The sequence below is a fragment of the Rhinolophus ferrumequinum genome, chromosome 18 (genome assembly GCF_004115265.2).
Source record: "Rhinolophus ferrumequinum isolate MPI-CBG mRhiFer1 chromosome 18, mRhiFer1_v1.p, whole genome shotgun sequence".
NCBI lineage: Eukaryota > Metazoa > Chordata > Mammalia > Chiroptera > Rhinolophidae > Rhinolophus > Rhinolophus ferrumequinum.
The window spans coordinates 57,033,796-57,058,957 of record NC_046301.1 but is presented as its reverse complement, the minus strand read 5'-3'; the positions used below and the strand labels follow the sequence as shown (position 1 = coordinate 57,058,957).

The following is a 25,162-nucleotide window of genomic DNA, read 5'->3' as shown; positions in this document are numbered from 1 at the left end:
AGCCCTACGTCAGGGCCACCTCCAACTCAACTTTTCTCCGAAAACGCGGTCCCCGCAGCGCTCCGCTCCACGCGTCTCAGCCCCCGCCCAGGATCTGTGCTCCCTCCCTTTTCTCCAGCCCCTCGGAGTTTCCCCCGGAGCCCCAGGCCCTCCCCCAGCTCCAGCCCCTCCCCCAGCTCCGATCCGAGCCCCGGGCCCCCGCCCAGGGAGCTTCGAGGTGCAAACGCGCCCTCCCCCAACTCCTCCCGTTCCCAACTTCCCCCCGGTGGCAGCTCTGGGCTGGGAACACTGCGGGGTCGGCCTCTCGGCTTCGTGTTCCCGTCCCGGGTCCCTGGCGCCGTGGAGCCCCGCGCATCCGCTCGCGGTGTCCGCCGCCACGCGCGCCGGCTCGCAGGTAGGGGAAGCGCGGGGCCCCGCGCCGGGCGAGGGACCGGAGAGCAGGGGTGGGGAGTGCCGGGGAGGGAGGAGGGTGCCGGGGCTGGGAGGAGGAGGGGATTCCTTTGTTTGTAGCCCGCAGCCCCGGGCCCAGCCCCCTCCCCTCTCTGTGCTGCCCGTGGGGCGCAGGGACCCGTGCAGGCGGGAGGGGCTCGGCCCAGGCACCGCGTGGGGCGCACGTCCGGCCCTGACCCGCAGGTGAGGGCGGAGCCGAGCATGTTGGCGGCCCCGGGCCTGCGTCTTCGGCCCTGCCTGCTGGAGAACGCGGCCCGCGGGCTCCCCGGACGCGCGCCCCTCCACGCTTCCCAGCCCCTGACTCCCAGGGCCACGGCGCCATCCCTGCTCATTCATTCGACCAACTCTGGGGCGTGGTGCGTGGAGGCAGGGCTGGGGGCCCGGGTCAGGCCAGGCTGGAGACCCCCCCGAGGCCGGCCCAGGCAGGGAGGGAGGCCGCGGGGTCCCTGAAGCTGCCTGGAGAAGGCGTCCTCGGAGTACAGATCCGCCTGGACAACTTGGAAGCAAGAAGGGCCCTTTTCCAGCCTGTCGACTCTCCTCCGCCTCTCCTCCAAAGTTGACAAGTCTCTCTCCCTCCTTCTCCAAGGGACCACCTGGCTGGGCTTTTGTGTCATCCCAAGGCCCAGAGAGGGGCATCCACTGGCTCAAGGGCAAACAGCATATCACCACTCATTCCCCACCCAGGCTCAATTCCTCTCCTCTCTGGTCCAGAAAGTGGGACCCCCAACGCCCCACTTGATCTGGCTTCTTTCCCCCAAGTTCCATCCTCCAACCCTTTGCCTAGTCATCTCCACCAGGAGTAACCCTGTCCCCACTTCCCTCCCATCCTTCCAGGTCCTGGAGAGAGCCAACCACCTCCTGGGGGATGGGGGCCCCTGATCTGCTTCCCCTCCCTCCCTTCTGCCTGGGCTTCAGCCCCTGCTTAGCTCCTCCCTAACTGTAATGGCCTTAGTTTGCTCATCTGTGAGGTGGGCACAAAAGCTAACCCTTCCCTACTGGGTGGAGGGGTGTGCCCTACACTGGGAAGTTCCCACCTCTGTCCGGTGCCTCTTCCCAGAAGATCCAGCTGCCTCACATAGACTTACTAACCATGGCCCTCCCAGCCAGAATTCTGGGAGTCTCTTCAACACCTCCCACCTCCCTTACACTCCTGTTCATTCCACCGCCTAGTTATCTTTGGGATCCTTTCTTCTGTTCTCTCATCTGGATGCCTGCCCAACTTCCTCTCCTGCAGGCTTCTTCTGGGGCCCCGATAGCCCTTGTACACTCCATCCAACACCCATGTCTGCTGTTGTTCCTCTCACTTAAAGCCCTTCAAGGGCTCTCCATTGTCCTTGACCTACAAGTGGAAGCTCCATTACACAGCCAGGCACTCTTGCAACACTGGCCCACTGGTCTTCTCTCCCATCCACTCAGTGCCCAGGACCTTCTCGCCTCTGCTCTCACTGGGGACTCCCTGCCCAGCACCCTCCTCTTGGCTAACTCTATCTCTGAGCCATTACACTTCCTCCAAGAAGCCTCCCCTGACTGTTCACCTGCTTCTGGGTCAGGTTTGGATGCCTCCCTGGGTTCCTGCAGTCCCCAGGCAGCTGTCCCACTGCTCCTGGTTCTCCGGGGTGCCCCATGGCCCAGGGGTTGATTCTGCTTCCTGTCTGCAGCCTCCGAGGGACACGTCATGGTTCTGGAGGGTCTGTGCTTGGCAAGGAGAGGGGCTGGTGCCCTCATCATGGCCTGGGGACCCCCGGCTCTGCTCCTGCTGGCCTGGATGGTCCTGTCATGCGTGGCAGGTGTCCAGGGCCGCTGGGATGGGGCCGTGGAGATTGCAGGTCCCGGACGTGTGCGCAGGCGTGGCAGCCCAGGCATTTTGCAGGGGTGCGTGGTACCCAGGATGCTGAGAGGCCGCTGGGGTGTGGACTGGGTTGGGCTGTCCGGGGTGGGAAGGGACGAGGCCCAGGGGTTATCCAGCTGAGCAGGGTCTCACCAGCCATGCCATGCTCTCCCCAAGGCCTAATGTGTGTGGCTCCCGTGTCCACACCTACTGCTGCCCAGGTTGGAGGACGCTGCCTGGCAGGAACCAGTGTGTCGTGCGTGAGTACCGCTGCCATGTGGAGGTGGGGGGCGCGTAGGCAGGGGACGCTGGTGTAACTCTCCTACCTGCCCGCAAGTCCACCTTTGTGTACCGCAAGGCCAGAAGTATCTGACTGAACTGCAGAGATGGTCCTTGCCAAAGTCCTCAGGCTCCCAGGCCACCCTGCCGAGTTCATTTGCTTTGCCTTATCACCTCCCAATGTCTGTCTGCCTGTCCGAATGTCTGCCTTTCTCTGTCTCTTCCTCTCTTGGTCTCTCTAGCTCTGTCTTTCTCTCTCAGTCTTTAACTCCCTGTCTCTGTCTCTCCCTTTCTCTCAGTCTTTCTCTTTTTCTATCAGTCTCTACCCCCATCTCTCTCGCTCTCTCTCTCTCGGTCTCTCTCGTGTCTGTCTGTCTCCCCATCCCGGTCTCTAGAATCTGAACCCACTCCCTGGGAGAGTCCCCGACCCGAGCCAGCACCTCAGCACCTCCACCTCTATCCTTGCCGCTCTGTGGTTCTGGCCCCAAAAGCCGAAACCTGGAGCCTCTGCCCAGCACTGAAGGGGTGGGGATGGCCCAGGGTTTGGGGCCTGGTCCTGACTGTCGCCTTCTCTGCCCGGCCAGCCGTCTGTAGGCACGCCTGTGGTGAGGGCTTCTGCTCCCGACCCAATCTGTGCACTTGTGCTGATGGGAAGCTGGCTCCCAGCTGCGGGGTGAGCCAAGGTGAGCTGGGGTGGCCCCTAGGGGTGGGAGGAGAAGGTTAGAGGCTTCTGGGAGCCCCGGCTGGTTTTGCTGCAGGACCAGAGCTGGCTGAGCACACTGAGTCCTGCCGCCTTGCACGTGCACCGCAGTGCCTGTCACCAACTTACTGTGTATCCCTTCTCCTGTCCTTAGGGTCAGGGTGCAGTGTGAGCTGCATGAATGGGGGCAGCTGCCGAGGGGAGTCCTGCCTGTGCCAGAGAGGCTACACGGGCACTGTGTGTGGGCAGCGTGAGTACCTTCCACACACTTAGACCTGGGATCCCAGAGGGTGGGTCTCTGCTGCCACCTGCCCAGTGCCCACTGCTCGTGGATCACTTTTCTGGGACCAGGGATTGGAGGGGACACACTTGTTGTCATAGTCTTATCATTGGCTCTGGGTCAGATCGTGGAGATTCCTGGGTAAAGGCTTGCTTGGGACCCAGCTCCTTCTGCTGCTGGGGGACCTCAGGCCACCCTTCCCTCTCCTTCCATAGCCATCTGTGACCGTGGCTGCCACAATGGGGGCCGCTGCATTGGGCCAAACCACTGCGCCTGTGTATATGGCTTCATGGGGCCTCAGTGTGAGAAAGGTACCAAGCTGGTCATGGGGAAGGGACCTGGGAGGCGGGAGGGGGCTTCCTGACAACTTCAGAGACATGGCTAGGCCCTGGGAGGGTCCAGTTGGCTTCCATCCTTCCTCCTTTGCTGCTGTGAAGGGCAGAGAAACCCTCTGCTCCATGGAAGGGAATCAGGGAGGGCTTCCTGGAGGAAGGGACAAGTCGGAGTTCATAAGATGGACAAGCCAATGATCCCCCGGGATGAGGTGGGTGGCATCACTTGTTACCAAAACAAAGGCAGTGGAAGCAGAGCTGTTTTGTTAAAAGTTGGGCATGGGGGGTCGGGAGAGGTGGAGGCAAGGACAAATCCCACGTCTGATCTGAAAACTGGGGGTAACGTGGTGCAGGTGAGTGGATGGTTGAGATTCTGGGGGAAGAGAAGGGAAGGCGACTTAAGGGCACACAGAAAAAATGGAGCCCACAGGAAGCGGAGAAGGAGTAAGTGAATAGGAGTGGGTAGCTTTGGGGGTACCAGTGGGGTTTCAGGGCTGGTGAGTTTTTCAGCTGCAGGAGCCATCAGAGTGCCAGAAGTGGTCAGGGGTCCCAGGACAGCCGAGATGGGCAGGGCCCTGGGGTTGAATGGTGTGGGGGGAGTGCTGGTTGGGGAGGAGGTACATCCGTGGCCGCAGCTGGCTTGGAGAGGGGGTATTGATGACTCAGAAGCTGGAGGGTTACCTGGGTTTGAGGGTGGGCTTTTGGGAACTGGATTTGACCAGCAAATTGAATTGGGATTTGGGCTGACAGAGAGGGAGCGGTTGGAGTGTCTGAGGGGGAGTGAGTGGCATTGGGGAGGGCGAGAGAGGAGAGGTCTGGGGTGGATGGTGGACAATGAAGGCCCCAGAGAGAGGTAGGGCTAGGTGCCTAGACAGGAGCGAGTGGGGTTTCAGGGTTCTGGGTAAATCAGATGAGATTCTGGGAACCGTGCTTTGACTTAGGGAGTCAGGACTGTCGGGGTCTCTGTGAAGCCCCTCCTTCATACGGGGCCTTGGGGGGCTGGCTTTGGCTTCTTCTTCAGGGAGGGGCTTCCCTTGGTCCAGTGCCAGCTCCTTGATTGGAACCATCTGGAGGATGGAGCCAGGAAGTCCCATCTGGGCCTACTCATGGCGGTGGGGGGAGTGACGCGACCACCTTCGCCCGGATGCAGGGGTCAGGGATGTGGTGTTATGGGTCCAGAGCATTTGGGCAGACTCTGTGTCCATCCCAAAGTCTGGGAGATTTAGCAGGGCTAGACGTGTGCTCAGGGATAAGACAGGCACTCCAGCTGTGCATCCATGAGTCTCTGCCCATGTTTGGAGGAAGGGTGGGCCTGGGGGCATGTTGGGGGTCTCCAGACATGCCCTGGCCTTGTGGGCTTGGAGGTCCTACCCTTTCTTGGAGGTTGGTTGGGGATGTTTGGGGGAGAAAGGGTTTTGAAGGCTGAATAGGAGTTGGGTAAAGAAGGGGAACACTGTGAGTAAAGGCTTGTGGTTAGGAAAAAGCCTGGTGTATTGGGAAGCTGGAGGGGTGACCGCTGCAGTGGTCAAGGCAAGAGAGGTAGAAGCCCAAGCTGCGGCTGTAGGAATGTAATGCAGAAAGCTCTGGGATGGGGGCAGCCTGAGGCCAGCTGCCAGCTTCCATGTCCCACAGACTACCGGACTGGGCCCTGCTTTGGCCAAGTGGGCCCCGAGGGGTGCCAGCACCAGCTGACGGGCCTCGTCTGCACCAAGGCGCTCTGCTGTGCCACTGTGGGCCGTGCCTGGGGCCTCCCATGTGAGCTCTGCCCGGCACAGCCACACCCCTGCCGCCGGGGCTTCATTCCCAATATCCGCACCGGGGCCTGCCAAGGTGAGTAAGGGGGTTAGCAAGTGGGGAAGGAGGTCGTGGGAGCCAGAGCTGAGTGGGAGCCCTTGTAGCCTTGGTTCCTCCCTCTGACAGGCCTCTCATCCCTTGCAGATGTGGATGAGTGCCAGGCTGTCCCAGGCCTGTGCCAGGGGGGCAGCTGCATCAACACTGTGGGTTCCTTTGAGTGTCGCTGCCCAATTGGACACGGGCTTAGTGAGAACAGTGCCAAATGTGAAGGTGGGTGATGGGGATGGGACTTCCACTGTGCTCTGGGTGGCTCAGGCTCCCCTGTGAGGAGGAGGAAGAGGAGGTGGCTTAGGGCTGGTGGGGGCCGGGCTCTAATCCGAGTCTATCTACACAGATGTGAATGAGTGTCTCAGTGTGCCAGGCCTCTGCTCTGGGGGTGACTGCACCAACACAGCCGGGAGCTACGTGTGTACCTGTCCCCGTGGTTTTGCCAGCAGCCTGGATGGGACCCGCTGCCTGGGTGAGGCAGGGCCCAAGGGGGCTGGCGGGGCAGAGGGCAGGTAGGAGACAGGCCCCTTGCTCATCTCTCTCTCTCTGCAATCCCCTTGCCCTCAGGGTCCTCTTGTCCTATCTTTTTTGAACCCCAGATTCCATCCCCTCTGGCATTTGGCTCCCTACCCATTAGGCTTTGCGCTCTCTGGACCCCAGTCAGGAAGCCCCTGTGGCCCTCCATCTCTGCCCTGCAGCTCTCTGGTCCCTGGTCTAGATCTCTTGGCTCCACTGTCCTCCTGTGCCTTTCTGCACCTCAGACTCTATGCCCTTCTGGTTCACTGGCCGCCTTCCTGCCCCTCTCCCCCCCAATGCCCCTCTGACCCTCTGGCCTCCATCTCTATGCCCTTCTGCCTATCTCCTTCTCTGGTCCTCTGTCTCTATGTCCCTCTTTCAACCCCCAAAGACTTTTTAAGAGCACCCCATCTTCCCCGACACTCAGATAGGGAACCTGAGAGAAGTTTGCTTGAATCAATTCAACAAATCCAGAACAGAGAGTTGCCCACACCCGGCTCTCCAGACCCCCAGCCAGGGTGGGGTTCTCTGGGCCTTGCCTCCCTTTGGATGCCCACCCTCCTGTTCTCCCCCACACCCAGCCTGGGGTCTCATTCCACCCTGCTATCTTGATGGGCTGGTCGTTAGACATTAGAAGCTGCGGGTGGCCAATACGGCAGGCCAGGACGGTGGACCTCTGTAGTGGGGGATGGGCAGAGTCCTGGTTTGGGGAGGAGGGGGGCCTTGGCAGTTTCCCAGCACCCACTGGGCCCCTCTGCCTGGGCCTCTACCAGGCACAGATGGGAGTGTTGTGTTTGGAGTTGTGCCAGTGTGCTGTGGCTAACGCCAGACCCTCAGTTTCTCCTCTGGGGGCCATGGCCGGCATGGAGGATATATCAGGACACGTCACCCGGACTGGGGGGACCCGTCCCAGCTACCAAACAGCTGAGCCTAGGTTTGAACCAAGGTCAGGTTGCTTCTGAACATGGTTTGGGGTTCAGTTCTGGCTTCTGACTGCCACCTGAGCTGCTCACAAACTCTGTGACGTTGGGCAAGTCACTTAACCTCTCTATGCCTCAACTTCCTCCTCTGTGAAATGGGGATAATGGCAGTACCTACCGCATGGAGTCCTGGAGAGGATGAAATGCAATTGCTGGAGTGATTTGCCCAGGGCTGACATGTGAGTTCTTAGTAGGCGTTCGCACAGGAAAGCAGTGAAGTTGGGGCTGAGGCAGCTTTGCAGGACCCCATCACAGTGGTCCTTAATACGCAGTGGCAGCATCATTTTTGTTAAAATTCTTGCGTTCTGCCTCTGTCTTCCCTACTGGAGAGGCAGCTACTTGGTCAGAGTCCCTGGGGTTCAGGGATCTGGGTTCCTATCCCCGCTTCCTATGTAGCAGCTGTGTGACCTTGAATGAGTCTCTTGACCGCTCCTTGTCTGGGCAGGCCCCAGCCCCACTTGAGGGCCTGGAGTGGTGCTGGGAGTGCAGAGCCCCCACTCCCACAGCACCCTTGGGGGGATCCCCAGGTGTGCAGGGCGTGGCGCGGGAAGTGGAAAGATTGCATGTTTTCTCAGCCTGGGGCAGGTCCAGGTGGGAGGGGTTCCTCCACTGTGGGCCATTGGCCAAGATTTGTGGGTTTTAAACCTAAAAGTGTGCTCTGAGTCAGAGCCCAAGAAATCCGGTCACCACGTGAAGCCATCAGACTGGAGGGCACAGTGGGAAGTGGAAGAGTGTTGTGGTTCCTCTGCCTGGGCAGCCTCTGCCTCAGTTTCCCTAGGGACTGTAGTCACCAATTCACCAGTCTGCACCTGGGCCCCTCTTCAAATTCACAGCCTGTCAGGTTTCCCCGGAATGCCCAGGGCTGGCAGCTGGGGACATAGCTATAGATTCCAGTGTCCCTGCTTGAGTGTCCTATCTGACCTCCTACCAGGGCAGACCCCCAAACTAAGGGGTCTTTTTCAGTGTGGTTGAGTACCCACAGTGACGGGGAGCTCACTACCAGTGCTAGCTTTTGGTGTCGGAACACTTTTGCTTGGAATGAGCCCAAAAAGACCTCCCTAGGATAACGTGGAAACCTTGGTAATAAGAGCCTCACTCAGTGAGGGTCAGCCTCTTGCCAGCCACGGAGCACTCCACTTTTCGTCCGGGAAGTACTCTTCTGAGGGGAGGTGGGTACCCGGAGCATCCCCATTCCATGGAGGGGGAAACTGAGGCACAGACAGGCAAGGAGACCAGTTCTGCAGGCAGTGCTGGTGGAGCTGGAGTTTGAACGTGGGTTTGGGAACTGAGCCTCCTACACCCATTGCAGACCACCGGGCCGGCGCGTGCTTCTCGTTGCTCATTATGGGCCGTTGTGCCAGAGACCTCGGCGGCCACTACACTCACAGGCAGTGCTGCTGCGACAAGGGCAGGTGCTGGGCAGCTGGCCCAGTCCCTGAGCTGTGTCCTCCTCGCGGCTCTGGTGAGTGGCCTGGGGCTGGCCCCCCCCCTCCTCTGCCCCCAGAGCTCCGCCTCAAAGCCTGCTTCCTCACAGATGAGTTCCAACGACTGTGTACCCAGGGGCTCCCGCCACTGCCCTCCTACCCCGGCCCCTTCCCTGGCCTCCCTGGCTTTGGACCCAGCGGCGGCGTGGGTCCTGGCCTTGGGCCGGCACGGCACAGCTCCCACGGCTCCACTGGGCGTGGGGTTCCCAGCCTGGGCGTGGGCGACACCAACATCGGTGAGGCCTGGGATGGGAGCACAGGGGTCCAGGACCTGGGGGAGGCCTCAGAGAGAGGGTCAGTAGGGAGGAAAGTGCTCACAGCGGGCTGGGAGTGGGAGAGATTGGGGACCTGGGTCTCAAAGTCAGTGTTTGGGGCTTGGGTAGGGGTTTAGGGCTGAGGTGGGAGACTCGCTTCATGGTGAGGGGCTGGGCTTGGGGTGGGGCCTGGGCATCTGAATCTAGAGCGGGACTCTGGGCTAAAGTGAGTGAGCCTGGGCCATGGAGGGCAGGGTCCCAGCCTCGGGGCCAGGGGCCAGCCAGCGCTCAAATGCCTTTGTCGTCTGTGTCTCAGGCACAGCCACCCTAAACCAGACCATTGATATCTGCCGACACTTCACCAACCTGTGTCTCAATGGTCGCTGCCTGCCCACCCCTTCCAGCTACCGCTGCGAGTGTAATGTGGGCTACAAGCAGGACGTCCGAGGGGAGTGCATCGGTGAGCAGAGGCGGGGTTGGGTGGGGGGCGCACGCTGCCCGGCTGGGGCTCAGGATCCTCTGCCCACAGACGTGGACGAATGCTCCAGCAGCCCTTGCCACCACGGACACTGCATCAACACCCCCGGCTCCTATCACTGCCGATGCCATGACGGTTTCCAGGCCACTGTCACCAAGCAGGCATGCGTGGGTACGGCCATCCGTCTGAGAGAGGGGGCGATGGGGGTGCTAGCCGGGTGGAGCCTGAATCGGGAGCCTGAATTAGTCTTGGGGGGCACCTGCTGACTGCCTGCCCCCCCGCCCCCAGATGTGGATGACTGCATTGTCAGCAGTGGCCTCTGCCGCCATGGCCGCTGCATCAACACCGAGGGCACCTTCCAGTGTGTCTGCAACGCAGGCTTTGAGCTCAGCCCCGATGGCAAGAACTGTGTGGGTGAGTTGGAGGAAGGCAGGCGGGTAAGGGCTTCTGGGCCCCACGGGCTGCCTTTTAGGGCCATGTTGCGTATTTATTCCTGCTGTTATCACCTACCTTCCTCCCTACGATGGATCCTCTGCTCACCTCTCTGAACCTAGCCAGCCCACCTGAGAGCCTTTCTATGCTCTGTCCACCCTGGCTCACTCCTTTATTCCTTCCTTTCTGAATTTATTCCATGAAGCCCAGGAAGGATTGTCTGACCCTGGGTCTGAAGCACATCCTCTGTCTCCTGCCCCATGATGGCCTGAGTCTTGCCAAGACGTGGGTTCAGGACTGTGGAGAGCGCCCCACCCTCAGGCTCCCTGTGGATATGAGGGTGCCGTTCAAGCTCTGGACAGCACAGCTTGTGGGCACCACTGGGGACCCCCTTTATTCTCAAGGAGACCTGCTATAGTTTTCCCTCATTAGGAAGGATTTTCTTCTTTCTGCATTCATTCATTCAAAAAAACTTTTTTTAGCATCTTTATTGTTAATATCCATATGCCGTAAAAGTAGCCACTTAAAGTGTGTAATTCAATGGTTTTTAGTCCAGTGACAGAGTTGTACGAGCATCACCACCATCTAAGTTTCCATCTTTACTATCTCATCTCCATCAGCAGTCATACCAGAATCCTCTCTTGCTGCCCCAACCCTCAGCACTAGGCTAATCAACTTTCTGTCCCTCTGGATGTGCCTGTTCTGGGCATTTTGTATAAATGGAATCGCACCGTGTGGCCTTTCGTGTCTGGCTTCTGTCACTGAGTACCATGTGTTCAAGGTTTACCCACGTTGTAGCGAGTGTCGGCACTTCACTCCTTTTCATGATCAAACAATATTCCATCGTATGAATAGACCACATTTTGTTTATCCCACCATCAGCTGATGGACATTTGGGTGGCTTCCACTTTTTGCAATTATGGACAATGCTGCTACGAACATTCGTGTACACATTTTTGTGTAGACCCTTCATTCATTTAGTCATTCCTTTTTTATTTCTTGGTGCAGTCTTTTATCGCCCAAAACTGACACTTTTGTTACCAACTCGTTTCAGCAACTACTGTCTTCCTTTAAATTAGACTATTTTCTTATTTGCTGACTGTTTCTTCCCTTTCTTTTTTTCTTTCTTTTTCCTTTTTTAAAAATTAAGGTGAAATTCACACAACATAAATTTAACCATTTAAGAGTGGACAATTCAGTCTCATTTGGTACATTCCCAATGTTGTACAGCCACCACCTTGTTTATTCAACGTTTTTTTTTTTGCAGTAAAATCTAAATAGCATAAAACTTAACCTTTTTTTTTTTTTTAGATTTTATTGGGGAAGGGGAACAGGACTTTATTGGGGAACAGTGTGTACTTCCAGGACTTTTTTCCAAGTCAAGTTGTCCTTTCAATCTTAGTTGTGGAGGGTGCCGTTCAGCTTCAAGTTGTTGTCCTTTCAGTCTTAGTTGTGGGGGGCGCAGCTCAGCTCCAGGTCCAGCTGTCGTTGCTAGTTGCAGGGAGAGCAGCTTACCATCCCTTGTGGGAGTTGAACCGGCAACCTTGTGGTTGAGAGGACGCGCTCCAACCAACTGAGCTATCCGGGAGCTCAGTGGCAGCTCAGCTCAAGGTGCCATGTTCAATCTTAGTTGCAGGGGGTGCTGCCCACCATCCCTTGTGGGACTCAAGGAGTTGAACTGGCAACCTTGTGGTTGAGAGCCCACTGGGCCATGTGGGAATCGAACCGGCAGCCTTCGGAGTTAGGAGCATGGAGCTCCAACCGCCTGAGCCACCGGGCCGGCACAAAACTTAACCATTTTTAAGTGAACAATTTGGTGGCATTTAGTACACTCCCAATATTGTGTAACTAGCATCTCATTCATACAATTTTGTTGACATTGTTTTTATTGTGGTGAACTATACATAGCGTAAAATTGATAATTTTAACACTCTTTGAGGGAAATATTCTGTTGCATTTAGTACAGTGTTGTGCACCTACCCCCTCCTGCATTCAGCTTTGAACAAACACACCTGTTGTGTGCCCAGACTGAAGATACAGATATGAGCTAATAGCCCCAGTCACGCCGCAGGGGCTCACGTTCCAGCAGACTAACTGATACCCAAGCAGACCTAGTTAGACAGCCACATCTTGTCTGGTTGGGCTCCTACACCCCTGAGAGGGGTCTGGGGGCTTGGCCCTCCATCTGTCCTGGAGAAGTGAGCTGGAGGGGCTGGTCTACAGGCAGGGCTGGCTCTGTGGGGGTGGGCGCCTGGCCTGGCCTGCTGGGACCCAGCCTCTCCTGGTGTCCCCAGATCACAACGAGTGTGCTGCCACCACCATGTGTGCCAACGGCGTGTGCCTTAATGAGGATGGAAGTTTCACATGTCTCTGCAAATCCGGCTTCCTCCTGGCGCCTGATGGACGCCACTGTGTGGGTGAGTCTGGAGGCTGGACCAGAGGTGAGAGATTGGGAGGTGGGAAGGGCTGGCGGTGGGGGGCTGCGGCCCATTGCAGTGTCCCCACGGCCCCTGCAGATATCGATGAGTGCCAGACCCCTGGCATCTGCATGAATGGCCACTGCACCAACACCGAGGGCTCCTTCCACTGTCGCTGCCTCGGAGGGCTGGCGGTGGGCGCCAACGGCCGCGTGTGCGTGGACACACACATGCGCAGCACGTGCTATGGGGCACTTGACAAGAGCTCTTGTGCCCGACCCTTCCCGGGCGCCGTGACCAAATCTGAGTGCTGCTGCGCCAGCCCTGACCATGGGTTTGGGGAGCCCTGCCAGCTGTGTCCTGCCAAGAACTCTGGTGAGCTGCCTGGCCCTCATCCGCTTCCCATGGCCCTGCACTTCTTCCAGTCCTTGCTTTAGTTCAGCACCCTGGGGATAGGAGAGGGCGGAGTCTTGGCTCCCATTGGGTGGGGGCTCTTCCCGAGCAAACACTGCAGGAAATTGCTCTCTCCATTGTGAGGGTGTCTCAGTACCCGACTCTTGCCCAACACCAACGGTCCATGTCCTGGGGCGTGGTCTACATTCAGCAATGGCCAGTGACCCCTCTCGCCCTGTCCCTGCCACTCCAGCTGAGTTCCAGGCCCTGTGCAGCAGTGGTCTTGGCATGACCACAGATGGTAGAGGTGAGTGGGGATGGGTGCTGGGGGAGGGCAGGGACAGGGTGTGGCTGGGCCCTGTCTCACTTCACGGGGTTAAGAGAATACCTACCATAGGCTGGGGGGGTTGAATCCTAGAAATGTATCGTCTCATAGTTCCAGAGGCTGGAAGTCCAAGAGCAAAGTGTCAGCAGGGCTGGTCTTTCCGAGGCTGGGAGGGAGAATCTGTTCTTTGCTTCTCTCCCAGCTTTTGGGGTTTTGCTCGCAGTCTTTAGTGTTCTTTGGTTTGTAGAAGCATCACCGCGATCTCTGCCTCCATCTTCACGTGGGGCTTTTCTGTGTGCCTGTCTGTGTCCAATTTCCCCCTTTTATAAGGATACAGTCATATTAGAATGGTTTGGGGGTCCACCATAATCACCTCATTTTAACTGAATTAGCTCTGTAAAGACTCTATCTCCAAATAACATCATATGCTGAAGTCCTGGGGGTTAGGTCTCCAACTATGAATTTGTGGGGACCCAACTCAGCCCATAACAGAGTTGGTGGGTATGTGAAGCCGCACTTCTTTCCACATCTTTCCCTTCTCCTCACAGGATCCCTGGCTGATCTGCAGCCAGCTCCTCTCAGCCCAAAATGCCTTATTTGTACAGTTGAAACTTGAAAGGAAATTCCCCATATGTGTCTTTTCATTTGCTGATCAGAGAGAGAGAGAGAGAGAGAGAGAAAGAGAGAGATTGAGAAATAGGTTTTCTGTCTGCGAGGTGGTCAAGTTTTCCATCCACTGCAGGGTCCTTGGGGCAGGACGAATGTCCAACCCCGCTTGTCCCGCTCCCCACTCCACTTAAAGGCACAGATTATGGTGCCAGATGCCTGGGTTTGAATCCTGGCTGTACTATTTACTGATTGAATAACCTTGGGCAAGTGATTTCTCTCTGCCTCAGTTTCCTTGTCTGTAAAGTGGGGATAATAATAGAAACCACTTTAGGGGTGTTGTGAGGATGAAATGAGTTAATATGCTTGGCACAAACTAATAAACACCCTATAACGCTTGTGATTATGGTGCTTTTATTTTTACTGTGGTGTTGTGCCTGCGTAGTCTATTCCATGCGGGCATTTGAGAATTTCTGGAGAAATATTGCAGAGGGTGCTCCTGGCATCTCGTGGGTGGAGGCCAGGACCACTGTAATGCAGGACTCCCCACAGCACAGAACGGTCTTCCCCCAATGTCCACAGTGCTGAGAGACCCTGGTTTCCAGGGAAATGAGGCAGGGTCTGGGCGGGAGCTTGGGCCCTGGGGGACCTGGCTTCTGGAGACCTCGGTGAGCTGGGGCAGCTGCTGACGCCCTCCTCCCGCTGCAGACATCAACGAGTGTGCCCTTGACCCTGATGTCTGTGCCAATGGCGTGTGTGAGAACCTGCGGGGCAGCTACCGATGTATCTGCAACCTGGGCTACGAGGCAGACGCCGCTGGCAGGGAGTGCGCTGGTGAGCCTGCCAACGGGCGGGAGCGTGGCAGCGTGGGCCACCCGGCTGCACAGCCTCACCCGGCTTCCTCTGCCTGCCCTGCAGACGTGGATGAGTGTGCTCTCAACAGACTCCTGTGCGACAACGGGTGGTGCCAGAACAGCCCTGGCAGCTACAGCTGCTCCTGCCCCCAAGGTTTCAGCTTCTGGCAAGACACAGAGACCTGCAAAGGTAGAGGGTCCAAGGCACACTGCATGGGGTGTGTACACGCATAGACACACTCACTTGCTTTGTATGGTGTGTACACACTGGCGCACACACTCAGACGTATGCTGCATGTTCTGTACACACACATGAACACACTCAGACACTTACACTGCATGCTGTGTGTACGCACACACGCCCAAAGATGTGTATACCCATATTCATACACACTCAAAGACATATGTTTACACTTAGTCTCATAGTTATACACGGTCATGGATGCATACACTCAAACACATATACCCACATCCACTTATTCTCACTTTACACATTTGTTTTCACAGCCACATAGTACACCCTCAAAGACAGGTATTTATGCATATCTGCAGATACTCATATTCACACATGTGCATATGATCAGAGACTTATTTACACACACTGGTACTCAAAACACCTATAGTCACACTCACAGACACCCCCACAGTCACACACACCCATGTACACACACTCAAAGACACGTGTGTACCTACATTCACTCACACTTTCATGCATTTAGACTCACAGTTACACATGCATTCACACACACAGTCGCCCACACTCACACAGAGGAATATGTGCTCGTCCTGCTCACACATCTTCACACTCACACACGTTCAAGCACGCATACCCATTGTTGCCCACACATACTTTGCGGTGATGACCTTGACTGTCCTGCAGGCCCCCCAATACTCACAGGCACGTGAACTCTGTCTCACTCACACACACACACACACACGCGCGTGCACGCCCCCCGTCTGATCCCACTTCTCCCCGGGCTCTGTGTTTCCTTTCCTCCTCCCCTTACATAGGACTTCCCACAGCGCCCACCACACGCATTCCCACCTCGCCTCACTGTTGTTTTCTCTGTGCTGTGACCCCCCCCCAGGGTCCCTGTTCCCCACTGCGTCTGTCTCCGTACTTTTCCCACATGCGTGCTCCCAGCACCCTGCATGCCAGCGTGCTTGCACAGGTGCACGACACGATTCAGTGCAAACACATGCATGCGCGCCTGTACCCGTGCACTCTGCCAATATGCACATGCCTTGTCTGTTCACGCACACGCGTGGACCTGGGTGCACCCCATGCTGCTGGACTCTGGCAGCCCCTGGGCTCTGCCTCCCTCAGCTCAGGACCCAGTGGGGGGCTGTCCTCACAGACATCAACGAGTGCCTGTCCAACCCGTGTGTGAATGGTGCGTGCCGGAACCTGGCTGGCTCCTACGCCTGTGAATGTGGCCCTGGCAGCCGGCTGGGGCCCTCAGGCACCGTGTGCCTAGGTGAGAGGCCTGAGTCCCATGGAGTTCCAGGGGCCCCCACCACCCATCCCTGTGTTCTGTCAGGGTGAGGGAGGGAGCTGGGCCTCTGCGGGTCCGTGTGGAGGTGTGGGTCCAGCAGATGAGACAGGTGACCCCTGCCCTGCAGAGAGCACCAAGGGCACCTGCTGGCTGAAGGTCCAGGATGGCCGCTGTGAGGCAAACCTACATGGAGCCACCCTGCGGTCCGAGTGCTGCGCCACCCTGGGGGCTGCCTGGGGGAGCCCCTGTGAACGCTGCGAGACGGGTAATGCCAGGGAGCCTCCCAGGTGGGCTGGGGGCATCCCAGGTGTGGCATCTTAGCCAACACGTTGAGAGAACTGGGGTGAAACAGGTGACCGGGGTCTGCATGGAGAGCGTGACCTTGGCCCCACTCCGGTTCTCCCACCCACAGACCCTGCCTGTACCCGAGGTTTTGCCCGCAGGAAGGGGCTCATCTGTGAAGGTAACCGACTCCCTGGCCCTCTGCAATCACCCCTCCAGTCACACACAGGCAGGTGCATGCCATGGTGGTCAAAGTCTTTGAGATCAAGGCAGAGTCCCGCCCCTTGGTACCCAGATCTTCGCAGTGATTCCTGAGCCCTGAGGCTGGCACTGTCCCCTCCTACCTCCCGAATGGCAACTTGGGTGTCCTGAGCCCTGGCGGTGCAGCTCCTGGGAGCCTCCAGCCCTTGCCTCTCCTCCTTGCTCCCATTGCTCAGATGTGAACGAGTGTGAGGTCTTCCCCAGGCTGTGTCCCAACGGGCGCTGCCACAACACTGCCGGCTCCTTCCACTGCGAGTGTCCTGAGGGCCTGATGCTGGACGCCACAGGCCGGCTGTGCGTGGGTGAGTCTGTGTGTGGCCCCTGTGCAGGGTCGCCTGCCCTTCCTCTGTGGAGTCTACCTCCAGTGACTGGAGACCTCTCCTAGGAAAGGAGGGATCTAGGGTGTCCTTGGGTACCTCCTTGGGAGGTACCTGCCCACCTCCTGCTGATGTGTCTCAAAAGACATCTATTTTGGGGGGATTCACCTTCTCACTTCACTGTTCCTTTAATGAAGCTCATTGCAAATGAACAAGAAAAGAAAGTAACAGAGTAAAGAGAAAAAGGCCATTGCGTTACTGCGCTGACTTCAGGGTCAGGCGGAATGGGGAGGTCTGGTCATGTGTAACCGTTAGGCCTGGACCAAGGTACTGGGTACAAGAGAACTTAAGGATCCCTGTGTGGGTTGCAGCACTTCTGGACTTTTTTTTAGAAATTCTATAACATGGCTCATCCTCAAAGTGACCCATTTAAACATGTTCCTTTTGTAAAAAGAAACACTTTGTCCTAGACCAGGAATGAGCAAACTTTTTTGGAAAGGGCCAGAAAGTAAACATACTCAGCTTTGTGGGCCACGCAGGCTCTGTGGCAACTACTCAGCTCTGCAAAAGCTGTCACAGACAGTATGGAAACAAAAAGATGTTAACTGTGTGCCAATAAAACTTTATTTAAAGAAACAAGTGGCTGGCCCCTGTCTGAGATCCTCGTGTCTGGTGTTGAGGAAGGCTTGTCTGCTATCACATTGTTCTGGGAGTTTTACAGATTAAACACCCAGACTTTGGAGCCACATGGCTTAGTTTGAACCCAGCTCTACCTTTTACTAACTGTAAGGCCTTGGGCAATCTACCTAACCCTTCTGTGCCTCAGTTCTCTTGCCTGTAAAATGGGTATGGTAATATTTTCATCTTGGTGTTCTTTTGAGGATTAAATGGATTGATGAATTTAGAAAAGTGTCCATCACATAGCAAGCACCATAGCAGTGAATTATTATTATTAAAAATGTAACCATTAAATGACATCAAATCTCATTGTGAGGAGGTCACCCCCCTTTCATTCTTCCGGTCGGGGAAGAAATTTTCAGACGGGTGCTGCCGATTGAAGCTGTACCTCCCTTCGGGCGATGGGCACAGTGTGGCCGGGTGGGACCCAATGACTGTCCCTCGTGCAGATGTGCGTCTGGAGCTGTGTTTCCTGCGCTGGGATGAGGACGACTGTGGGGCTGCCCTGCCTGGCAAATACCGGATGGATGTGTGCTGCTGCTCCGTGGGGGCCGCATGGGGGTCTGCATGTGAGGCGTGCCCAGAGCCCGAGTCCCCGGCATTTGCCAGCCTGTGTCCCCGGGGGCTGGGCTTTGCCAGCAGGGACTTCCTGTCAGGCCAGCCCTTCTTTAAAGGTGCGTTTGGGCACAAGGAGTCGGAGGATGGGGACGGGCCGCAGCACGGGCAAAGGCCAGGAGGTGGGAAGGCTCAGGAGGTGGGAAGGCTCAGGTGGTGGGAAGGCTCAGGAGGTGGGAAGTCCAGGAGGTGGGAAGGCTCAGGAGGTGGGAAGGCTCAGGTAGTGGGAAGGCTCAGGAGGTGGGAAGTCCAGGAGGTGGGAAGGCTCAGGAGGTGGGAAGTCCAGGAGGTGGGAAGGCTCAGGAGGTGGGAAGGCTCAGGTAGTGGGAAGGCTCAGGAGGTGGGAAGTCCAGGAGGTGGGAAGGCTCAGGAGGTGGGAAGTCCAGGAGGTGGGAAGGCTCAGGAGGTGGGAAGGCTCAGGAGGTGGGAAGGCTCAGGTGGTGGGAAGGCTCAGGAGGTGGGAAGGCCAGGAGGTGGGAAGGCTCAGGAGGTGGGACATCCGTCAGCTTGATGACAGCCAATGCTCCCGCACCCCAGATGTAAACGAGTGCAAAGCCTTCCCTGGCCTCTGTACACATGGCACCTGCCGCAACACCGTGGGCAGCTTCCGCTGCGCCTGTGCTGGGGGCTTCACCCTGGACGCCCAGGAAAGGAACTGCACAGGTACGTGCCTACCACTGCCTCTTTGGGAGGGGAGCGCCTGCAAGGATGGGGACTACAAATTGGATGTGGAGTCAAGGCCTGTGTGTTTAAGTGCCTCTTCCCATGTCTGCCTGCCTGCTGTGTGGCCAGTACAGGTCATCACGCTCTCTGGGCCTCAGAGACCTTGAATATAAAACAAGGGGCTGGCAAAGGTGACCTCCAGAGGCCTGCAGGCAAGGTGGAAATTCCTGCTGTCGTCTGGTGTGCAGTCATGGCACCCTCATTCCCCCGCTCAGTTCAGTTCGGCAGCTTGGGCTTCCTGGGCAGTCCTGCGTATCTACAGACATGGAGGCCCAGCCTGCAACCGCCTGTCTCCTCAGACATAGACGAGTGCCGCATCTCCCCTGACCTCTGTGGCCAGGGTGCCTGTGTGAATACCCCGGGCAGCTTCGAGTGTGAGTGTTTCCAAGGCTACGAGAGTGGCTTCATGCTGATGAAGAACTGCATGGGTAGGTGGCTGTCCTGGGCAGGGCAATGCCCTGTGGGGCTCGGGGCTGAGCGAAGGGATGGTGGGGACATGGCTGTGATGTGATGGGTGCAGGTGGAGGGGCAGGTGTGGGGAGAGCTGTGATCCTGCTGGGACACAGTGAGTACAGACAACATGGGGCATCGTCCCCAAAGGACATCGGGTCTGGAGTGCGGAATTGAGGCCTGGGGACTGAGATGCCACTGAATTCTCCCCAGGCGGGTGTAGCAAGAGAAGATGACAGGGCCTGGGAGAGGGGAGACTCTTGTCCCCTTCCTTCACTTTTTCATGTGCTTCTACTCGGGAACTATGGAGAATTTGGTATCAGAGAGCCATTTTCTCAGGCTTATGATCTAATGCAGAGACAGGTGTTAATAAAATGAATTGCCAGAGAAGTGCAAAATGGACACTGTTAGAAGCACTTGAAAGGGCCACTGGGGGATGTGTCCCATTTGTGGGGCTTGAGGTTGTGGCTAAGAGAGTGAGAGTAAATGGGGTGAAGAGGGACCGAAAAAGACCCTGGAGAAAGAGCAGCATGTGCAGAGGCCCTGGGTGGACCTGAGGGATAGAAGAGTCACGTGAGGCTGGAGTGTGAGGAAGGTGGTGAGGTGGGCGGCTAGATCCCTGCTCCCCGCGCTGACGCCTGGCTGGGCTGGGCCTTGCCTCCCTGCTGTGTCCTCCAGGAGGGTTTCTCAAAGCCTCCTTCAATGACTCCAGGAGTGTCAGCCTCGTGGTCCTGATTCTCCTGACAATGCCAGCTTCCCTCCCTATCTGAGGTGCTGCTTCTACCGGCTCCAACTCCACTTCCCTGGGTCATCAGTGCCCCAAACCGCCAGGCTTTCCTGGCTTCCGCTGGGGTGATGGGGCCGGGATGCCAGGGGGGTAAGCTTCGAGAGCCACATCATGCCCTCTTGTCCTCATCTTCACGCCAACTGTGTCCTTCCACACTCCCAGACGTGGATGAGTGTGCACGGGACCCACTGCTGTGTCGGGGAGGCACCTGCACCAACACGGATGGGAGCTACAGATGTCAGTGCCCCCCTGGACATGCACTGACGACCAAGGGCACTGCCTGTGAGGGTGAGCGTGCAACCAGCTGTGTGAGTGGAGGAGCCAGTGTGAGTGGTAAGAGGGAGGTAGATAATGGGTGTGTGTGTGTGTGTATCTCTGAATATGTACTTATGTGTGAGTGTGCATGTGTATCAGTACATCTATATGCGTGTGTATGCACGTGTCTGTCAGTGTGTCTTTGAGTGTGCACATGTATCAGTGAGTCTGTGTGAGTGTGCACGTGTGTATCAGCGTGTCTTTGTGTTAGTGGTTGCACGCATAAGATAGTGGAAGTGTGTATTTGTGTGTGTGTCTGAATGTGAAAGTGGAAAGCAAGTGTGCAAGTATGAGTCAATGTATGTCTGTGAAGTGTGACTGCATGTGTGTGAGATAGAGGGAGTGTGTATTTGTGTGTGTGTGACCATGCAAATGTGTGTGTGTATCTGTGAATGTATCTATACAAGTAACTGTTTGCATGTGAGTGTTTGAGTGTGTAAGTGTGTCTACACAGGTGACATTCTCGTGTGAGTGGGTGTAAGAGTGTGTTTATCTGTGAGTGTGCAAGACAGTGTGAATGTGTATCTGGGTGTGTACGTGTGTCTGTCGAGGGTGAGTGTTTTCATGTGAGTGCATGCGAGGGTTTTGAGCCTACATTAGTGTGCATGAGAATGTGGATATCTGGGTGTGTATTTACACAAGGGCGAGTCTGTTTGCCAAGAGTGGGTATGAGGTGTGTTTGTGAGTCTGCGTGAGTGTGCATATGGGTGTGAGTGTGTGTCTACTGAGGGTGATTGTGTTTATATGTGAGTGGGTGTGTTTGTGTGAGAGCCTATGTGAACATGCAAGTGGGTGTGTGTCTGGGTGTGCATGTGTGTCTACCTAGGGGGAGTGTGTAAATGTGCGAGGATATGGTTGTATGTCTTGGATGTGAATGTGTATCTGGGTGTGTTTGTGTGTGGATGCGCACCTACAGGGGTGTGTGGGTGCCCGTAGCCTGAGCACATCATCATGCATGTGTGTCCGAGTGTCTCAGGGTCGTGCAGATGGCCGAGGGGCACAGCCCGTTGCTCTTTGCTCAGGCCCCCTCACCCATCTGTGCACGCGGCGTCCCAGTCAGCCATGTGCTTCCCCACAGACATCGACGAGTGCTCCCTGAGTGACGGCCTGTGTCCCCATGGCCAGTGTGTCAACGTCATTGGCTCCTTCCAGTGCTCCTGCCACACCGGCTTCCAGAGCACACCTGACCGCCGGGGCTGCGTGGGTGAGACTGCGCCCACCTGCCGCACGTGGGCGTCACCCCGCCAGCCCCTGACCCCAACCTCAACCAACCTCCTGACCTCAGCTCCAGCTCCCAAATCAGCCCCATGCTTGACCCTGTCCCCTAGCCCTACCCCTCGCCCTCTGCCCTGCCCATTGCAGACACCAACGAATGTCTCACTGGGAACGGTGGGTGTGAGGTGCGCTGCGTTAACACTGAGGGCAGCTACCGGTGCAGCTGTGGACATGGCTACTCACTGATGCCGGACGGGAGGGCATGTGCAGGTGGGTGGGCACAGCCCCCTCCCACTCCCACAGGGGAGCCAACCTGGCCCGGCCCAGACAAAGCCAGCCAGACATGGAACAGGCCACTGATCCTGTGGGAGGGTCCCGGAGGGCCCCCCTCCATCCCTGCCTGCCTGAAGCTTGGCCCCTATCCTGCTCCCCCAGACGTGAATGAGTGTGAAGAGAACCCGGACATCTGTGATGGCGGCCAGTGCACCAATGTGCCAGGGGGTCACCATTGTTTGTGCTATGACGGCTTCATGGCCACGCTGGACATGAGGACATGTGTTGGTAAGGAGCTGGAACTGGGAGGTGCTGTCAGAACACACATACCAGGACTCCCTCACCTTCCACAAGGTGGAAGACCAGGTCCCATCCCGGTCACACGCAGGCAAGGGAGAGCAGGCTTTGCAGCAGTGCTAGGCGGTCTGCTTGTGGCCACCAGTACCTTGAGTCTGCGCCAAAGTCCATGGGACGGTATTTACAGCAGCAGAGGCCTCCGAACCTTGCTCCTTAGAAGTACATTTGGTGAACACTGTGTACCCAATGCATACCAGAGTCTCGCGGCCTGTTCCCAGGGCTGTAATTTACGATCGCCACTGACCAGGGGGTCGTATGCAAAGGATGGTGAGCCAGAGGGGAAGACACTCAGAACTGTGTTCTCTGTGCCCTGCGTGGGGACCTGGGCTGTTTGTGCTGCGATTACCATCCTCTCCTGGCTGTAGGTCGTCACTGGGGAGCAATGTGTACTGGGTGCCCCATGGGGACAGAGCTGAGGGCCAAGTGGGGAATTTCCAGGAAGTCAAAATGTAATTCCCTCCCAAGAAGAGGTGCCCAGCCCAGGCACCAGCTTAAAGAGTTCCAGATCCCAGGAGTCTTTAGGAAACACTTAAGAAAAGGGCTTTGGGACCAAAAAAATGTAGGGAATGCTGCTTATTTCATACCGTTCTTGCAGACCCACATTGGCCCAAAGCCTCTGAAAAGGTCTGCGGGAGCAAATCTGGTTAGCTTTGTTTAACTCAGTGTTCTCTAAACGTATTTGGCCATAAGATCCTTTGTGGGATGCATGCCCCATATGTGCTGTAAAACACTGACGTGACACTCACAGCTGCCCGACGGTGGGACCCGAGGGAGCTCCTCCCCCCTGCCCCCCGGGGACAGGCAAGGAGGACACAGAGGACGCGCCTGGCAGGGCACTCAGCAGTGCCGGTGCACCCCCCTCCACCCGCCCCTACTTCCTCTCCTGTCATACCGCAGACGTGAACGAGTGTGACCTGAACCCGCACATCTGCCTCCACGGGGACTGTGAGAACACAAAGGGTTCCTTTGTCTGCCACTGCCAGCTGGGTTACGTCGTCAGGAAGGCGGCTACGGGCTGCTCCGGTGAGCTGGGAGTCGGCGGCCCAGGGGAAGGTCTCTGAGGGGCCAGCTCAGGGGTCATGGCGTCTGCCTCATCCCTCAGGGCAGAGCACGCCACACTTCCTTCTTAGAGGTCTCCACAGGTGGGGCTTGTGCTCGTGTTCCAGCAGGAACAGGACCCAGTCGGGTGCCCCTGAGATTCTCCTTAGCCAACAGCTCAGTGGGAGGGTCCTGGAGTGTCCACAGCAGCCTTCCCAGAGCATGCGAGCCTGATGCTTTCCAGTGATCAGAGAGACCAACATGTCAGCATTGCAACAATCATTGTTTTAGCGTCCTAGGCTGCCATAACCAATTTCCACAGTCCTGGTGGCTCATAACTACCGAAATGTATTCTCTTTCTAGAGCAGGGGTGTCCAAACTGCGGCCCGCAGGCCAACTGCGGCCCGCAATCCATTTTTTATTGGCCCGCAGCAAATTCCAAAACTATATTTAGTTTACTTAAATAAACCAGGTGAGGCAATACGTACTTCACCTCGAGTGAGTGGCCCGGCTGTTTGTGTATTTTACCACATATGGGCCTTGGTGAAAAACGTTGAAAAAAGTTTGGACACCCCTGCTCTAGAGCAACAGTTCTGGAGGCCCGAAGACTGAAATCAAGGTGTCAGCGGGGTTGTTCCTTCTTAGGGGCTCAGAGGGAGAATCTGTCTCACGCCTTTCTCCTGGCTTCTGGTGGTGGCCATGACTTCTTTGTGTCCTTTGGCTTATAAATGCATCACTCCAATCTCTGCATCCATCAGCACATGGCGTTCTCCTCTGTCTGTCTCCAAATTTTCCTCTTTTTAAAGGACACCCGTCATTGGATGAGGGCCCGCTATCATCCAGGATGACCTCATCTTAACTTGGGTACATCTACAAAGGCTCTATTTCCAAATAAGGTCCCATTCTCCGGTTCCGAAAGTTAGGACTTGAACATATCTTTTGGGGGACACAAGTCTACCTGTTACAATTAGGCAATTATTTTAACACATACCAGAATCAAACATGACGTAACAGAGCATCAGATCCATGACTTCTTAGAGACTGTTGGTGTTGACCTAAGATTTTCTTGTAAAATACCTTTACGTAAGTAAACATGGGAGACAATGTAGAGAAATGTTCAGTAAGTAGTGGTTCTCTTAGGTGGTGTATGAACATTGCCAGTTATAAGGGTGAGGCAAAATTGGCTGAGGATTGGAAATGCTGGTTTAGAAGGATATCCTGCTGTAAGAGGGTGCATGTACGTTAGGACAGTTACTCTTTTTTAAAATTTATTTTTCAGTTACAGTTGACGTACACGATTGTATTAGTTTCAGATGTAGGCGAGTGACTCTGAGCATCTGCCTGAAGTCATGCTGCCATTTCAGACCATTTCTGAGGGCTGCTGGGAATCGTGCCTGTTGGGTTCTGGGGTTTTCCTCCTGGGCTCTGGGTGAAGGTGGGAACGCCCGGAGTGGTGGCGACATATCTGGCTCAGGCCTCCCCTCAGGAGGCCCTTCCTCTTTTCCCTACTGCTATACTGAGTCTCCCTACTCTGCACTCAAAGCCCTATTTCTACAAGGCCCAGGCCTTGTGGGGGTGCTGGGTCCCCCTCCCCTCTCCTGGTTCTGCTCATCCTGTGACTGGGTCCTTCTTCTCTCAGATGTGGACGAATGTGAGCTTGGGGGACACAGCTGTGACAGCCATGCCTCCTGCTTCAACATCCCCGGGAGTTTTAGCTGCAGGTGCCAGCCAGGCTGGGTAGGAGATGGCTTCGAATGCCGTGGTAAGTGTCTGGGGACAGGAGGTGGGGGCAGAGTGGCTGAGGTAGGTGGGAGGTAGGGCTGGGGGAAGGGGCTCAGGGATGCCCTTGGGGCTTGTCAGGGCCAAGATTGAAGGGTCTGCCTCCGCGTCCCCCCAATGCATACA

At 56.5% G+C, this 25,162-nt stretch overlaps 1 protein-coding gene across 1 annotated transcript in view; it reads left to right on the top strand.

The window, feature by feature from the left end:
- The first annotated feature begins 261 nt into the window (after nucleotides 1-261).
- Nucleotides 262-25,162, top strand: part of FBN3 (fibrillin 3) — a 59,575-nt gene continuing 34,674 nt past the window's right edge. The window contains exons 1-32 of the mRNA XM_033133378.1: nucleotides 262-394; nucleotides 2,109-2,322; nucleotides 2,456-2,538; nucleotides 3,142-3,240; nucleotides 3,412-3,507; nucleotides 3,753-3,848; nucleotides 5,502-5,699; nucleotides 5,808-5,933; nucleotides 6,058-6,183; nucleotides 8,517-8,669; nucleotides 8,742-8,927; nucleotides 9,262-9,405; nucleotides 9,475-9,594; nucleotides 9,712-9,837; nucleotides 12,150-12,272; nucleotides 12,372-12,647; nucleotides 12,919-12,972; nucleotides 14,305-14,430; nucleotides 14,515-14,640; nucleotides 15,809-15,928; nucleotides 16,074-16,211; nucleotides 16,359-16,409; nucleotides 16,666-16,791; nucleotides 17,934-18,158; nucleotides 18,637-18,762; nucleotides 19,122-19,250; nucleotides 20,222-20,347; nucleotides 21,453-21,578; nucleotides 21,737-21,859; nucleotides 22,025-22,150; nucleotides 23,117-23,242; nucleotides 24,897-25,019. Of these exons, the coding sequence (XP_032989269.1) occupies nucleotides 2,126-2,322; nucleotides 2,456-2,538; nucleotides 3,142-3,240; nucleotides 3,412-3,507; nucleotides 3,753-3,848; nucleotides 5,502-5,699; nucleotides 5,808-5,933; nucleotides 6,058-6,183; nucleotides 8,517-8,669; nucleotides 8,742-8,927; nucleotides 9,262-9,405; nucleotides 9,475-9,594; nucleotides 9,712-9,837; nucleotides 12,150-12,272; nucleotides 12,372-12,647; nucleotides 12,919-12,972; nucleotides 14,305-14,430; nucleotides 14,515-14,640; nucleotides 15,809-15,928; nucleotides 16,074-16,211; nucleotides 16,359-16,409; nucleotides 16,666-16,791; nucleotides 17,934-18,158; nucleotides 18,637-18,762; nucleotides 19,122-19,250; nucleotides 20,222-20,347; nucleotides 21,453-21,578; nucleotides 21,737-21,859; nucleotides 22,025-22,150; nucleotides 23,117-23,242; nucleotides 24,897-25,019 (4,120 nt within the window). The 5' untranslated portion in view covers nucleotides 262-394; nucleotides 2,109-2,125. The remainder of the gene's footprint in view (nucleotides 395-2,108; nucleotides 2,323-2,455; nucleotides 2,539-3,141; nucleotides 3,241-3,411; nucleotides 3,508-3,752; nucleotides 3,849-5,501; nucleotides 5,700-5,807; nucleotides 5,934-6,057; nucleotides 6,184-8,516; nucleotides 8,670-8,741; nucleotides 8,928-9,261; nucleotides 9,406-9,474; nucleotides 9,595-9,711; nucleotides 9,838-12,149; nucleotides 12,273-12,371; nucleotides 12,648-12,918; nucleotides 12,973-14,304; nucleotides 14,431-14,514; nucleotides 14,641-15,808; nucleotides 15,929-16,073; nucleotides 16,212-16,358; nucleotides 16,410-16,665; nucleotides 16,792-17,933; nucleotides 18,159-18,636; nucleotides 18,763-19,121; nucleotides 19,251-20,221; nucleotides 20,348-21,452; nucleotides 21,579-21,736; nucleotides 21,860-22,024; nucleotides 22,151-23,116; nucleotides 23,243-24,896; nucleotides 25,020-25,162) is intronic.